The sequence below is a fragment of the Scleropages formosus genome, chromosome 8, assembly GCF_900964775.1.
Source record: "Scleropages formosus chromosome 8, fSclFor1.1, whole genome shotgun sequence".
Lineage (NCBI taxonomy): Eukaryota > Metazoa > Chordata > Actinopteri > Osteoglossiformes > Osteoglossidae > Scleropages > Scleropages formosus.
Window position 1 is genome coordinate 11293866 of NC_041813.1, and position 17155 is coordinate 11311020.

Consider the following 17155-nt stretch of genomic DNA (forward strand, 5'->3'; position numbering starts at 1 on the left):
TTTGCTCACCAAATTTTCACCAAACGATCTAGATAAGTACTGGGAGAATTTGGATTTAATAAGTTAGAGGTACTGCAGTGGTTCATCTATTAACTAAATACTCTTGGTTAAAAGGCCAGTTCTTTAAGCTTTACACAATCTGTTAGACATGGGTTTGTGGGTGCTGAAATGTTTAATTAGAAATAGAAAATATTTGAATGAGAAGTGACTTTCTCTTTTGCTAGGGTCCTGTACACAAGTGTGAAGAACAGTGTGAACCCCACGGATTTAGTGAAAGCTGCTCAGCTGGACAAGTTGGGTCCAGAGGAACAGAGGAGAGGAATTCAAAACTGGAGAACGGCACTGGGATATGGAGAGCCAAGTATCACCGTCACTGCAGCAGATGGAGACCCCAGGGGGTGCCACCCCAATCCAGTTTCGATCAACTCATGAATCGATGTCAGTTTGTTTGTTGCTGTATGTTTTGCACTTCTCAAGGTGACACTCAATGGTGGAGCACCTTAAGGGACACAGAAGTGGTGATAAAAGACCAAAGGAAGAGAAGCCTTTCAAAGCCATTTGCTCCTGTGCTGTTTGGAAAGAATCCAGCTCTATACTGGTTCTGGGCTGGAAGATACTTGGACAGTCAGGTGCCACATAACTCTGACTTCTGTGATGTTGCTGCTTAACATTGTTGTTTCCTCTGAAACAATCACTGAGGATCAGCTTTTTCACTTCAGCATCTGCTCACAGGTCACAGGCGTGGTTGCTGCACACAGTAGTGATGTTTATGAATACTATAATGAGCAGGCAGGCCTGTTTCATATTTATATTTATAATTCTCCATACAATTTCTTTTGGGATTTGAATTCAGACAAATTTTATATACTTTTAGCATATGAATATTTGTCATTTACAACTTTTTAACATCAGTTCTTTGCTTTAGTTGTAGTTTCTGTGAATGGGGCCGTTGAAAGCCAGTCCCTATGTCCCAAGCATGTTTCATGGAGCTTTGTGTCCATAGAAAACATGTCTCTACTCAGTATGCCTAAATACTATTACTGTGGTCACATCCAAAGGGGCAGTTGACAGAAGGTATGGGGTTATTTATTTGTTCTCTTGTCAATAGGCTGTTAATCAGCTGTTTGTCCATTTAAACAGTTTAAGTGTAGTATTAACAAATGTATTTTTCAAGGTTGCAGTGGTCTGGGGCCTATCCCAAAAAGCAACGGGTGCTTGGCTAGTCAGGATGCAGGGTTCCCCCCAAAGCAGACTGACACATGCACTGAGGACAATTAAGTGTCACCAACACCTTTGAAACACGTCTTTGGACTGGTGGGAGGAAACCTGAGTAAATACTGGGAGAACATACACACTCTACACAGACAGAGCAGGGTTTGAACCTATGTACAATCACACAGCCAAGGCAGTATGAGGCTCCAGCACTACCAGCTTTGCTTAAAAATAGAGAACATAAATGAAATTGACTAATTGTTCTCTGTCTACTCGATATTGTGCACTTTTTTTTACACAATACGTAACTGATCAAATAAATTAAAAAATTGTTAAAAAAGTACCTTTTGATTTGTGTTACAAGTACATTCTTCAGTTTTATATTTAAACTTTATATTTTTTAATAATACAATTCTGAATTTTTTTCTCCTCTGTAAGACATGAAACAAACAAAATTGATTCTATAATTTTTTTTTTTGGACACCCCGGAATATCTTTGATTAACTGAAATATAATTATAATTTCCAGGCAATCTATGTATTGTATTCATCACCAAGATTAGTGCATGTTTAATCTGAGAGATGTCACTGTGAAGACTGAAGATCTTCTATAGTTGCATCTTGTATCAATGTGTTTTTTTCGAAGCAGGGCAGTCAAACTTCATCACAAGTCTTGTTACAATCATGTAATGGATAATCATTTCATGTTTTTAATGTAATTAATATGTTTAAAAACCACCTAGATGTTTCACAGCATACTGCAGGACCAGCCTTGGAGAACAAATGTATACACAGTATAGTATAAGAGCAGTCCTCAGTTGACCTACACTGCTTCAGAGGTAAACAGATGTCCTATGCAAGCAGTAGTTTTCTGGGTTGCAACACACAAAATAATTGCTCAATTTTGTAAAGTGATAAGTCAGTATTTAATTTTTATATACATATACCACATTTTTCTACCTATAAGTTTCCAATAGATGAAAATACATGAAGGACCAAAGTGTTTTAAAGTCCTTGCTTTGCTCTATACTGTATAGAAATACACAACTGCTAGTAAGGAATTTGGGTTACCGTGAAGTAGCTGCATTTAGAAAAAAAGATTTTGCACTAACACTTCAAAACGTTGGCATATGGATTTTAAATTAACGACTTTGTTCTTTGTATTGGAAACTATTGCATTAATTTATTTACAAAAAAATTCTTAAAAATAAATTTTTCACATTGCCTTTATGTCTATATTATTCTTTATTTAGCTGTTACTTTTGCTGAAGCCAAATACGTTTTTGTTTACAATGTGTTGCATTGAAGTGAATTTTTTTTTTTTCTTTTTGAGATATGGTAATATGGATTCAGTGTGTATATTCATTGCACAGCTCTTCCCAGATGTTACCTTTTTATTCTGAATCTGCATGTCCCTATAACACATCAGTCTTTTCAGTCCCTCTCTTTGCTGGGAACATCTCACTCACTCAGACATACATCCACCACCTGTTTCACAAACCTGCATCCTACTCCTAGGAATTTTAACCATTATTACATTTAATTACTTTGCAGACACTTTTCTCCAAAGCGACTTCCAATGAACTCTATGTAGTGTTATCAGCCCACACACCTTATTCACAAAGGTGACTTACACTGCTTACAAAGGGTCACTCATCCCTACATCAGTGGAACACACACTCTCATCACTCACATATACTATGGGTGGACCTGAATAGCATGTCTTTGGACTGTGGGAGGAAACCCACACAGACTGAGCAGGGATCAAACCCACATCCTCTCGAGTGTGCCCCGTTGCTGTGAGACAACAGCGCTACTCACTGTGCCACAGCTGCCTACAGCTTATTTATGTTATGATCCATAGGTTCTGGAATATCCTCCTGAAGCACAAATTAACGAAAATTAAGTTTAGCAGAATATACACAAAGTGTATTAAGAGGCAACATGCAGTGGTATAAAAGTTTATGACAGAAAACACAATGATCCATGGTCAAGGAATGAAAAATTTAAGGACTGAAAAAGAAATTAAGGGTGGAAAGAGAAAAGGTGTTAGTTTGTACTAGATTTATGCCACGCAAAACTATATAATGTTGGAGCAATTCGTAATAACTTTTAGTGGGTCATCTTTTCAAATAAAGTTTAGCTGGAAGTAACGGGGTGAAATTGGTCGTTAAGAATATATTCTACGACAGAGCAGGGAATAATAGTGCTGTATCTGCGGAGTAAGTCATAACAAATGGAGACCTTAGACATTTTCTTGTCAGTTTATTCGTCATATTTATTCAGAGAAAAAAAAAGTGACGGGAAAACAAAGCCAGCCAGTGTGGGCGTGGCCTCCGCCAGCTTCCCCTTTGTTCTTGTCGAGATAAGATATCAAAGATCAGCAGCAGCACGGAGAAACGAGTTGTGACATTACAACGATGAGTGACGGCAGCTCTCTCCGCAGCGACACCACTCACAGTCACTTGGAGGACGAGCTGGAAACACTGGGGTAAGAAGAGGTGCTTACTGGGGGATTGTAATATAAATAAAAGACATAGTCATGTAACGTCACGTGATTATCGTTTCTGTATATTTGTACGTACACACACATCCATATATAAAAAATGTGTTATATGTACTCATAAACATAAACTAAGTCTGTTTGTGAGGGCACTGTGTTTATAGCCGGTCTATTATGTTTAACTATCAACTCAAGTGCTATGCCTGCGTTCGCTAAAAGTTCTGTAGCTGAACACTTTCGGTCAGTAACTTGATGTCTCGCGTTATTATTTCACACCTGATAATTATATTATGTTATGGACAACAAAATTTCGTACTGTACAACTCAACTGGGAATTTTACTGTACAGAAACATGCAGGGAACGGTAATCCTGTACTTGCAGGTTTGTTGTCCTGAAATAAATATATAGTTATAGTTATATAAATATATAATAACATGATTAGATCTAGCTGGTGCCTAGGCTTTGTTCAAGGAGATTTTGCAAGACGCCGGGTGTACTACTGCTTTCTGATTTACTCATTTACACAACTGGGTAATTTTTACTAGTCTAGAGCAGTTCAGGATAAGGTATTTTTCAAAAGGAAATGATATACCATTCTAAGACGTTTGTATGTGAGGATTTATGGGGAAGTAGAATTAATTTTTCTTGAAATGCCAGCTACATAAATGTTTCCATGGATGCTGGTCGGCGTTTAACTAGAATCAAGTGTTAGATTGTCATTGTTAACAACATACTAAGTTGCAGTTGTGGGCAATGTTGAAATCAACTGAAGAAGTAAAAGAATTTAGCATATGTTGTGAAAACTGAAAATGCAGTATTACAGCACATATCTATCTAATAAACAGAAAACCTTAAGTAATGAAATCTCTTGTAAACATACAAAACCCATCTCCCAAAAGACTGCAGAAATTTAACCCAGATTCATTAATAAGTAGTTCAGTTTGTTATTTTGTAATTTTGTTTACAAATAAATGGCCAAATTCTGATAATCTACTGTATTACACAAGAATAAATATTTTCAGTTCTGGTTTTAAGTGCCTTACTGGGTTGAGAAAGTCTGTATCTGCTGAACATTGTATCCTCCTAATGGGGAATCCCTCAGTGTCCAAAAATTTGTGATATTACAAAATCTTTCTTTTCCCCCATTCTCTAATGATCTCAGGCATTTCATACATTATTTTACATTTCTTCCAGAGCAGTTCATGAAATTTATTAATCTTCGTTTTATCACATTATACATCATTTTTAGTGCATTGCCATTACATTACCCAAAAGTATAAACTTTGTTCATGTCACCTTTTCACCTTAAGTCCATACACTAACAGCATGTTTGCCATTTACAACTTATATTTTTTTGGTACTTCTCTGCTTTGTGTTCAGTAAGTGTCCAAAATACACAGCATAAATGGGGTTTATCAGTCCTGCCATATGCTGTTTTTTTCCCTTCCAATGTCAAACCCTCTGCGGTTTAGACACAACGTACTGTCTTATTTTTATCAGCAGGAAATGTATGAAAGTTGTGACCGATACAGCTGTTGGATGGCGGAGAGTTTGCTTTTTTGCTTTTGGTCATGCATGAACAATGGTGAAGTTATGCATTTGTAACTATAGCATCTTCTTTTTCAAAGACGAGGGGACATAAATAGTTGAAGAGAACTTATCAATCATTCGATTTTGTTTAGTTATTCCACCTTTCTTAAATTTGACAGACTTAAGTTGATGTGCCTGGGTATTTCAAGCATGACTTTGTGCAAAGCAGTAGCAGTGATACTCAGCCCCACCCCACTTATTTAAATTTCTTCTTTAGGCAGATGCTATTTTCCAAAGCATTGTGTAATTATATTATATTACAGGCAGTCCCTGGATTACGAATGAGTTCTGTTCCTATGTTTGTCTATAAATTGGATTTTTAGGTATATCGGGACAGTTAGGTACGTCTCGTGTCTGACGTCAGTCAAATGTTTGTCTTAGTATATTGTGTACCTTTCTATGCATAAGAAAACATTAAATAAACTCTATCTGATACACGAAACCATCTTTAATACAACAGTACAGTAGAGTAATAATAATGTGGCGTGCTGCGCCGTGGGTTTGGATGGGGCAAAGATGGACGTACAGGCAATGTTCATCTTGAAATCTTGAACATTTTATTAGAACATCGGCACACAGGGAAATAATGCTCTCAGTCTGAGGACCCCGTTTCCTCCAGGACCTGAGTTTCTAGTCAGCCTTCCCAGGTTAATTAGCGCCCCCAGGCTCTCTTCTTTCTCCCCTGTGCAGACGCAATCACCCCCTTATATTCCCCATACGTCACCCAACTCTAACTAATTAAAATAAACACATTTCCCGCTCAAACACAGTAATGCTGGTCGTTACAATAATAATACTACAATGTATTGATAATAATAACAAGAACAACATTATTATTATTATTATTATTATTATCACAATAATAATTTTTTTATTATTATACTAAATGTAATTGCAGTATTTATAATAGAGAGAGGAGGAGAGAGAGAATGTTTGTATGTGTGTTGCTATAAAAAACTAAAAAACTTGAATGTTCACTTTTACAATGTTTGTTGGTGTTTCACTTCCCGCTTTAGTATTTCCACTTTAGTTTCATTCATGATCGTTTTATTTTTATTTGATGCATCGCCATCACTTGCATCACATTTATGCTTTGTCATGGACGTCAAGAGCGGGTGCAGTGGATTGAGGAGAACGAGGTACTTGGAAGAATGAGTAGGTTGTCATGGGTTCACTTGAAGCTGCTGGAGAGACGGGTTTCTCAAATGAGATTCTGCAACCAGGATGTGCAGGTGCGGCTTCTTTATACCCTGCTGCTCTGATTTTAGGCAGGTGCGGAAGTTCAGGGCAAGGGTGTGGGTATGGCAGTCCGACTGAAAAGAAGGAAGTCTTTGTCCTACCTTGGACCACACGCCATGATGACAAACTGCTGTAGAAGCGCAATAATTGATGTGTGTCGTAAAGTAGTGCCCGTTTGAATCATTGTATGTAACTCGAATTTTTAATATAGTAGGCTTTACAGAGGTGGTTCGTGACTGCGGGTTGTATGTAAGTTGGACGTTTGTAACCCGGGAACTGCCTGTATTGGTATTCAGCTGATGCCTTTATCTAAGGTATTCTAGAGTGCTAGATACAGTTCACTAAACTCCCTCTAATCATTCAGTCACCTATACAGCAGAGCAATGTAACATGCACCCACACACACACTACAAGCAGTTTAAAATCATCTGAAATGTTTTAGAACTGTGCAGGGAGACATGGAACCCACACCTCAGGAACTGTGAGGCATGAGCTCTACATGCTGAGACAAAAATAACCCTATCTTGTTTAAAGAAATCTATGATGTATTTTGGCACAGCGTCATGGGTTTGGATGGGGAGAAGAAAGACGCAGAGGCAACATTCATCTTGAATGTTTAATTGAACACCAGCACACAGAGAAATAATGCTCTTGGTCCAAGGACGCTGTTTCCTCCAGGATCTACGCCTCAAGCCATCCTTGCCAGCCTGCTTAGCACCCCAAGGCTCTCTCCCAACACACTGGCAAAAACGGTCACCCCATCATTTCCCCCAGAAGTGCCCCCAGTGGTTGTACACCTACATTCCACATTTTTCCCCTAATGTAACTGTTTACACCAAACACATTTTCCCGCCTAAACACAGTAACGTGGGTCATTACAGTATGTATATTGAAGGGAATCAAGTCAATAATGTTAAGTTGTCATAGAGTTGTTTGCAGTGTGAAACAATGGGAACTGTTATTGTATATGCTGTTGCAGCAGGTGCCAGTTTAGAGAGTGCACCGGGAGGAAAACTAGCCCAATATGAGTGCATAAGTGCAGTGTTCTGAGTTTAAACAGCCACTTTAGAATTGGGGTTGTCTGTCTTTATTGAAGAGAATAGGCAGAATAAAACACAGTGGTTACACAGGTATCATGGTATATAACAACTGCTAAGTCTACTATTACTGCATTTGAAATTTTTTTTAGAAATTAAAATGTATGGACTAGACAGTCATTGCATGGTTAACATCAAGGTTAGGGATTAGATTGTTGTCTGTATCCACATATAGCCAATAACCATAAATGGGTGAAATGCCCCATCCTGTGAAGTCTTGTGACTAGTTCTGTTTTAGTGAAACAGTTGAAAAGTAGCAATAGATAGCATAAATTTATACCTATAATAACTCTTCTATAGAACTCTTGAAATAACACATTACACATTAAAAATAAGCACTGGTATACAGTACATTTATTATGTATTTGCAAGAGCATGTTTTAAAGGTTGGGGGTGCGGTGGTGCATGAAGCTTGGCTGGGTCCTGCTCTCTGGCAGGTCTGGGGTTCAAGTCCCACTTCGGGTGCCTTGCGGTGGACTGGCGTCCCACCCTGGGTGTGTCCCCTCCCCCTCCAGCCGTACCCCCTGTGTTGCCGGGCTAAGCTCCAGCTTGCCACAACCCCACTTGGGACAAGCAGCTTCAGCAAATGTGTGTGTGTGTTTTAAAGGTTGTTTTCACTTAATTTAATTAATATTAACATGATTATAACTTTTTCTAAAATTATACAATGTGCTCTTTAGGTTGTGATATCCATTTTGTAGATGAGATTTAATGATTGGTTAAGGGAATAGCACAAGGAGGGAAGATCATCATAATCACATCATCTGAACTACTTCTTCCATACGGGGTCACGGGGAGCCGAAGCCTAACCCAGCAACACAGGGCGCAAGGCTGGAGGGAGAGGGGACACACCCAGGATGGGATGCTAGTCCATCACAAGGCACCCCAAGTGGGACTTGAACCCCAGACCCCCCAGAGAGCAGGACCCAGTCCAACCCACTGCACTGCCACCGCACCCACCCCTAGGAGAGAAGATGAAGGATACATTTTTTTGGAGGGTAGCGGGCAGAGGAAATTTCATCCTAGAAGTGTGTGCATGTGGTTGTTTTTCTAATAAACTTTTAAAAATACCTCTCTGTCCAGTGCCAGCATTACAATAGACCAACCTCCACATTGTAAAACCCTACATTTACATGAGTGGTAGACTTGGGATTTAAATTTTGAGTTTGCCGATGATGTCATATGATGCAGAACATACAGCAAAAAACATTGTAATGTAAGTTGCAGGTCTTTATTAGCAAATAATTTATAAATAACATTTATTCATCATATGCCAGTAAACACATGCATGAGCTGCGCCTCTTGTACAAAAGCAAATATTATTGGTTGGTTGCACAGGTTTCGTTAAACATATGAGTTTTAATGAAGATGTATTTAAGTGAGCATTAGTGAACATGATCCAAAAATGTTAAAGTATGCCGCAGTTGAACACATATGATGCTAATTGTGCAATGACTATTATTTTCCATGATAAAGCTGGCTCCATATACACTTTTTAGCTGTACTGTACACTTAAGAAGTGAATGGCATGATCAGAATGACAGTTGACCTCCTGGCCCTTTTTTCTACATGGTCAGGAAAAGTGATCGGGGTCATTAGGTTTGGTGGAGGACTGTAGACTGTCTGCACTCCTGCTCTAACACTTTGTGAGCCTTCCAGGTGGTACCATTATGACTTGTCTCGCCATGCTGCTGAGGCTTTGCTTCTTTCCAATGGCCGTGATGGCAGCTATCTCCTACGGAACAGCAATGAAGGACCTGCGTTTTTTGCCTTGTCTGTCAGGTACGACCTGTTTGCCCTCATTCTTTACTTCAGATGACAAGTACAGCATATTTCAGAGTATGCAAACCAATATGACAGTACTTTTCATACCTCAGCAGTTAGTTTCATGACCTATCTGTAACACCTATGATTTTGACAGAAATCAGGCCAGTTTTTCTTTAATCGTAACCAGCTGAAGGTCATGGATTAAGGATGATAACAGAAGATTGGGTCACAGCGCTGTAATTAGCTCAGTAAAACACCATTGAAGCACTTGTGACAAGGAAGTATATAAATATACATACAGAAATATTATATATTCATAAACTGGACTAAAAAATCAACCTACTGAATGGTGCATTGAAAACTTGTAAGGAACTGGGTCAGTGTTACTTTTTGTAGCTTTAATGGTTTAATACTAGCACTGTTATCATAATATCCTTTAATTATATTAATATTTGAATTATTATTTAAATATTAATATAAATTATTATTGGGTAGCACAGCGAGTAGCACTGCTGTCTCACAGTGCCTCGGTGGTGCGAGAGGACATGGGGTTGATCCCCACTCAGTCTGTGTGGAGTTTGCATGTTCTGCATGGGTTTCCTCCCACACTCTAAAGACATGCTGTTCAGGTTCTCCCATAGTGTGTGAGAGACACAGAGAGAGTGTGTTCCACTGATGTATGGATGAGTGACCCATTGTAAGTAGTGTGTCTAGCAGTGTAAGTCACCATGGTGAATAGGGTGTGTGTGCTGGTAACACTACATAGTATCCATTGTAAGCTGCTTTGGAGAAAAGCGTCTGCTAAATAAATAAATGTCAGTGTATTATATAGAGTCTGGCTTACTCCGACACGTATTTATAGGAGATTTCCAAGAAACTCTGTTTAACGAAGAGGTCATCCCTTTTGTTTATTTACATAATACTTGGTCAATATAGGTACACCTGTCCTGCTCAGTCCACAGTATTAGGTCTTTTACGACAGTTTGATATTCCCTTCTATTCTGGTAAGGTGTCGAAACACAGGTTTACCAGAAGAGTGTTCAGTTAGTCAGGTAAAAAGAAAATTGTTTTTTTTTTTTTTTGACAAAGATTTAGAACACAGGTTGATTACTCTTACTAGACATCTTCCATTTAAATTTACATTTATTAATTTATTCATGGACAAAGAAGTGTATTTTTTTCTTCTGTTTTTTACTGGAAGCTCTCTCTGTAAGAAGTATATGGATGGTCCACTTGATTGTTTTCTGCTACAAAAAATATTCTGCATGAGAACTCTGCGTGATGACTCACAAGTACTTGGGACACCTTTTGGAACAGTGGATCTTTTGGACAATGGTATTTGTTCATGCTTTTAAAATACTGCAGTCTGTTGCCCTTGTTCTATGTATGTATGTAGATGTATTTGCAATTTCTCCTTGCTGCAGTTTCTGTTTCTGTGTTGCTGTGACCCAGTGCTCCTGCTGTTAAACAATTTTTCAAAAGTAGGCAAATAATGAGGGTGTAAAATAAAATAATGATATCCCGTATTTTTAAATACAGCAGACTCCCTGAGCACACTGCAAGTGGAAGGAGGAAGCTGACCAAACAAGTGGTGATAGTCTGCATGTCAGTCAAATGTGGACTTCCCCTGTATTGACTTGCTCACAAGTGGAGACTGCAGATTTGGCCTTTCATTTAAACGAGGCCTTTATCTGAATACACTACACATTAGAAGTACCCAGATGCTAATCTGCAAAAGTTCATACATGCAGAGCTATGGGGGTGGCACAGCAACAAGTGTAGAAGTACGGAAATGTTGAGCTAGAGAGGTACTGTATAGGGTGGGAGTGTGTCGTATGACAGGAATGGAAAGTGAGCTGTGTGAACTGGACACCTGGCTTCCCTCCCACACAGGGCCAAGGATTCAGTGAAGCACTTTCACGTAATCCGAAAGGACAACCGCTACTGCTTCGGCTTCAACACATTCCCATCCTTGAAGGACTTTGTGAAGCACTTCGCCAACCAGCCCCTTGTGGGCAGCGAGACAGGTTGGTACTTTTTTGGACAGTCTGGTCATTGGGATTTATAGAGGGGATGCAGTCTGGCTATGTGCATTTATGTGTATGTGTTATGGTTAGGTAAAAAAATGTGTTAAAAGGGATCATGTGAGTGCATGTCCAATGCATTCTCCATTTGATGGACTGCCTTATCAATACAGAACAGAACAGATCCTCTGTATGGATAGGAACAGCATGTCTATTTATCTTCTCTTTTCTTTAGCTCTTTGTGTATTTCACTGATTAAAGCTGTTATGTATTTCATGAAATACTAAAATGTTACCATCAACAAAAGACTGTAACCGGCTCTGCTCATTCTAATTGGAAGGGACCCTGATAGTGTTGAAGTGCCCGTACCCCAGAGCAGTTGAGGAGCCGTCCATCTATGAATCTGTGCGGGTACACACGGCAATGAAGACCGGGCGAACAGAGAACGACCTGGTGCCTGATGCTCCCTCGGTCAGTTACCCCTTCACACTTATGCTGAACTGCTTTCCTGACACACAGTAACACACAGTGAAATGACTTCCATCACATTGCATGCTGGCTCAATAGGGGATTCAGTTCCAAGTTGTGCGCCTTGTAAATATCCACCCATTTCAGAAGCTGGAATTCTGTGACTGGGACAGTAGCTGTGGAGGAATTCTGGGTGTGTGAACCATCAGGTTGCTTGGAGGGATGGTACGTGGTTGTTGAGGCTGTGCTAGAACCCCATCTGACAAAAATAAGGATATGGGCTAGTAATGGGTAGCTCATATGCAACATATTCAAGACCGTGTAGAGTCTACTCACTCATTCTTTTTTTTAAATTTCATTGTGATTATAATTTAAGGAGACACAGTAGTGCAGCAGGTAGCTTCACAGTGCCTGGGCTGTTCGGGTATAGGTTCAAATTTGGCTCAGTTTGTGTGGAGTTTGCATGTTCTCCACGTGTTTACATGGGTTTCCTCCAGGTGCATTAGTTTCCTCCCATAGTCCACAGCCATGTGTTTTAGGTGAATTGGACACTCTAAATTACCCATATTGTGTGAATGTGTGCATATATGTGGCTACACTGCAATGGAGTGGCGCTCCATCCAGGATCTACCCACGCTTGCCTTGCCTTGTGCCCAGTGATCTAATTTGTTCAGGTTGGGTATTGTGTTCAGTAGACAGCCCACACTTCTGCAGTCATGTTCTGCTAATTCCTGTCTAAACCTAACACTAGAACTTGTTTTTTAATGTACAGTTGGGTACGAAGGAGGGTTACCTGGTGAAGCAGGGTGCTATAGTCAAGGTGAGTTCAAGGTAGCCTTATTTGCCTTTCTTTACTAAATACAGAAGTTTTGTAGTTCACCAGGTTTACTACTCTGGTGAAATGTGGGAGAAAAGTAAATCGAGAAACTCAACAGACTCTGGCTGCATTTTCCATGACTTTGCCTACTCTGTCAGATGTCAATGTACTGCACTGTCCTTTACAGGAAATCTGAAATTTACTGTGATACTAAATAAGCTGTACTATACTTTCATTCTGAAATACTTATTGGGATTCAGAAGTATAAGAAAGCTGCAAGGACATGACAGGAGATCATCCAGTATGTATGGTGCTGCCACCACCAACAGGAGTAAATCTATATACCAAGGCAATTTGGATAATTAACAATGTTATTCTTTTTTATTGCACTACCACAAAAAAAATGTAAGTCATACACAGATACCAACAGAAATCCCATCTAAAAACATAACACTAGTTCTTTCAACTGATACATAAAAAACATATCACAGGTCAAATAGTCTAGTGTAACAGGGAAGTATTTTGGTAGAACTTGGTGTATTTCTCTCACTACTTGAACAGCTCAATTAGTTGTGATCTTATTGCAAGTGAGAATGACAAGGGGATAACAGTGATATTGGCTCTTGAAAAATTAAATGAGAGGTATAATTCATTCTGCATTAGTCATGTACTATATATGTCATGTATGTTTGCCCACTTATATGCAGTATATTCACTAGAAATTCAAATATGTACTTTGAAAAAGATTAAAGATTCATTTTCCCCTGTACTTTTGTGGGTATTTTGCACTTAAGAATAAAATGTGTGTTGTGCTTTTTAAAAATAAAGCCCAAAAATGATGATTTGGTCTGAGATTAATTAATCTGTGCTCAGTTTTTAGGGAGCACTTAAATTTAAATAGGCCTTTCCCCTGCACACATAATATGAAAGCAAACATTATGAAACTTACAGGATTTTTCATATTTAATTTATTCAAACAACTAAATTGTTGGCAATATCTTGAATTGAGGAATGTAACTTTCTGACATTAGCATTCATTTGTAACATCAGACAGTATGTCATCTTTTTTTCAGAACTGGAAGATGAGGTGGTTCACCTTGAACAGGAACGAGCTCAAATATTTCAAAGACAAAATGGTATGGCAGTTACAGGTGCAGCATATGAAACCACAACATGATTGTCTGTAATAATGCATGTGATGCAAAAGGAATGCTGTCAGACCTCTCTATTAAGAGTTCATGTCTGTTGATGTTAAGTAAATATATGTAGCTTTTTTATGCTTTTATCCAGGATGTAGAACTGAGTGCTTGCTGCTACCAGCATGTTGATTTTTCTTTCTTATTCTACCACTAACCATTTCACTGATGTCATAATTTCATGGTGCATCACCCGACACCAATTAGGAAGATTTCTATATAATGTCACTGAGTGGTCTTCTCCTGTTGTTTCCCTCAACACTTCATTCAGTTTGATGAACCTATTCGAACCTTGGATTTAACTGCATGTTCTGCCGTGCAGTTTGATTACTCCCAGGAGAGAGTTAACTGCTTCTGGTGAGTGTTTTTTATGGAAAGCTGTGCTGTGCCTTTCGGTTAGGGATGGTAAACTCAGTGGTTGTCTGGCTCTCACGTGCTCTCTCTCTTGCTCTCTCGCTCTATATATATATATGTATGTATGTATTTTGATCCTTTGATGTCAGTTCTTCCTATCATTGTAAAACAGAATTCAACAAGCGTTGGATTGTTGGATTCAAAATCAGCCTTTTTTTCAGCTAACCAGTTTCTTTTCTTTCTGCCCTCTGTTCATTGTGTCTAGTGTAACCAAAAACACACCAGGGAGGGGCAACATTTTGAACAGCCTGGAAAAGTCCAGTATGAGTCAAGTCCAAAGTGCCAAAAGGAAAAACATGACTGCAAGAAGACTCGCGCGAATCTGAGCTTCAGAGGGTTAGCACACTTGTTTCGAGCAGAACAACCACAACCATAACCATAAGACTAAGGCTGAAAACGAGTAAACACTGAAAGGATTCAGAGTTTCTGCCTTTTCTCCCTTAAACATCAGACACGATGACCATGAGATTCATAGCAGGGCTCATACCCCCTTGTTTTTGGGCATCAAGGGGTGTGATGGCAAACATTAAAGAATGCAAGAACACATCTGCCTTGGTGTTTCACTTCCTGTCTTTCATAAAAAGTCAAAAAAGAGGAAGTGGGTGTGCAGGGAGAAATGAGAGAACGAGAAGTTGGTGCTGCCTCAGAGATCACATTTGCTGCTGTCTTCTTGATGTCTGCAGTCATTTGTTTTCACTTTTAAAACTAGACCCTGTTAGAACTTTGCTCTTGAATCAGGCAACTACGTGAGTGTATTAAGCTAAATTATTCAACATACAATCCTGTCAATTATCATCATGTCTGTTATGTATCATCATTTAAATCAGAACTGTGATATTACAACTTTGTGGATGTTCAGAGCCGCTCTGTCTCCATGGAAACTAAAACTGATTTGGCATCAAGTGTTATAAATATTATAAAGGTTCTCGGTTTTGGCTGTGATGTAGTGAAATGTGCTCCCTTTGTCCATCAGCATTTTAGAAGGGTCTCCATCCCATCTTTCAGGGCCACTTCTCTTCTGATTTCCTAACTGCTCCATGAAGTTGCATTACATTATCTCTCACAAATACCTTTAAATTGCCCATAAATTCTCTACACAGTTACTTGTGTAATGACTATCTGCATATGTATCTTTGTCTGTTGATACACTTTTGTTTATCCTAAGTTACTATGGAAAAAAGTTTCTCTTTAATCAATAAATGTAAAAGTAAATATATCGAACAGTAATATAGAAGTCTCCTTTCCAGTAACATTTCCATTGGTCCTTAGTCTGTTCATGTACCAACTGTGTTCCTCTCTCAGTTTGGTGTTTCCTGAGAGAACCTTCTACCTCTGTGCCAAGACTGGTGTGGAGGCTGATGAGTGGATCAAGATCCTGCGTTGGAAGCTGGTGAGTGACACATCCATAGGATTTGCCATTTGTACAGAGCAAACCTGGAATAACTCTGCCATGTTTAGCCTGGTTCAATGAGGGCTACAAGTCAGATCTGTTCTGTGGGTTATATGCCATTGCATGGTGCTAATTTTATTTGAATGTTTTCATTTCTAAAATATTTGCTGAATAAAATGTGACACTATTGTAATTTTTTAACATTTTACATTTTTAGTAGCTTAGCTTGCTGTTAAATATTAACGCAGCTCTCCGACTTCCCTCCAGTCACAGATAAGAAAAGGTAGATGACAAAGAAGAAAAACTTGATGTCAGAAGGGAACTCCAGCAAGGAGAACACAGGTGTATAATGGTTCAAGCGAGACTAGTCATTTACACTGGCACCAAGGCCTTCACAGCAGCTTTCACATTATAAAGGCTGGTCTCTTGCGTCACAATGAAGCCTTTGGACATCTTTAACTGCTCACAGTGGAACTGAAACCAGCTACAATGGTGTCACAAGAGTTAAGGGGATTTCTGTAATGGCGACCCTGAAAGAGTTCTAAGCACTGCAGACTTTGTCTGATGAAGGTGGTGGTTTGGGAATATGAATATCATTGCTTCAGTGCTACTGCTTGAATTAGTGCTTATTCTTTAAGCTTATTTATTTTATACAGTTTTAATTAGTCCACTTTGTGTGCTTATCAACCATCTTTTGTGTTATATGTGGTTCCTGTTGACATCATGTACTCTGATATTCTGACAAAAGATATTTTCAATCTTGGTAAACTGAGGAATTAGTCATGCTTGTTCATCAAAACATGTCACAGAGACAGAGAAATGTATTTATTATGTATTTTTAGTTTTGATTGATCAGTTATAAAGATCCTTTTTGTTTTATGTTCAATATATAAAATGTGTTTGCAGCCAACTAATCCACTGAGACTTGATTTTTTCTTCACTATATTTCATTAAACATGATCAAATTAAAATCACTTTAAATCACATAAAAATGTAATCATCCTAATGGCATAATAATCAAAGCTCAACTTCACTGATATTTTTGACAATTTTTTTCAATGGTCTTTTGGATGCAAATTGAGGTCTTTTATAACAACACAGGTTCACGATCTGGACAATTCCCATTTGTCAAAGTAATTACAAGTATAGCAGAAAATGTGGTAACTAATATACACTCTTCTGTATTTTCAATTTCCATACCTGGCTCTGAATGAGAGGGACTTTCACTTTGCCTTGTCTAAAGTCAGTCATTAAGTTTTCTCAGTGCTGTGATTTTCAGCCTCGTCTTTTATTACATTCTTCCAACTTTTAACAAATGACTTGAGTACATTCTATTAGTCGTTTAATTAGGTTTACAATTGAACTCATTTTTAATGCACATTATTCCAATGATTTTTTTTTTCTTTTTTTCTATCCTTTGATCGTTTGTGGCCATGCA

At 38.6% G+C, this 17155-nt stretch overlaps 2 protein-coding genes across 4 annotated transcripts in view; both read left to right on the plus strand.

Moving 5' to 3' along the window:
• atp10d (ATPase phospholipid transporting 10D) overlaps positions 1 to 1583 on the plus strand; it is a 34818-nt gene extending 33235 nt beyond the window's left edge. The window contains exon 23 of the mRNA XM_018725132.2: positions 225 to 1583. Within this exon, the coding sequence (XP_018580648.2) occupies positions 225 to 432 (208 nt within the window). The 3' untranslated portion in view covers positions 433 to 1583. The remainder of the gene's footprint in view (positions 1 to 224) is intronic.
• Positions 1584 to 3580: 1997 nt separating this feature from the next.
• Positions 3581 to 16620, plus strand: dapp1 (dual adaptor of phosphotyrosine and 3-phosphoinositides). 3 transcript variants are annotated; one of them, XM_018766067.2, is made up of 9 exons: positions 3581 to 3702; positions 9301 to 9423; positions 11302 to 11435; positions 11773 to 11903; positions 12673 to 12720; positions 13791 to 13853; positions 14185 to 14270; positions 15630 to 15717; positions 15985 to 16620. In XM_018766067.2, the coding sequence occupies exons 1-9, from the start codon at positions 3632 to 3634 to the stop codon at positions 16006 to 16008; spliced, it is 768 nt and encodes a 255-aa protein (XP_018621583.1). In that variant the 5' UTR covers positions 3581 to 3631; the 3' UTR covers positions 16009 to 16620. The 3 variants fall into 3 exon arrangements, with proteins under 3 accessions (XP_018621583.1, XP_018621582.1, XP_018621584.1); XM_018766066.1 differs by lacking the exons at positions 15630 to 15717; positions 15985 to 16620 and adding an exon at positions 14533 to 14801; XM_018766068.1 differs by lacking the exons at positions 9301 to 9423; positions 15630 to 15717; positions 15985 to 16620 and adding an exon at positions 14533 to 14801.
• The last annotated feature ends 535 nt before the right edge of the window (positions 16621 to 17155 follow it).

What these genes read in the sequence shown, in the direction of transcription:
- dapp1 (XM_018766066.1), top strand. Translation starts at nt 3,632, where the DNA reads ATGAGTGACGGCAGCTCTCTCCGCAGCGACACCACTCACAGTCACTTG. An exon ending in TGGTGCCTGATGCTCCCTCG is followed by an intron (nt 11,904 to 12,672) that starts GTCAGTTACCCC and finishes TTTAATGTACAG; the next exon opens with TTGGGTACGAAGGAGGGTTA. An exon ending in AGCAGGGTGCTATAGTCAAG is followed by an intron (nt 12,721 to 13,790) that starts GTGAGTTCAAGG and finishes TCTTTTTTTCAG; the next exon opens with AACTGGAAGATGAGGTGGTT.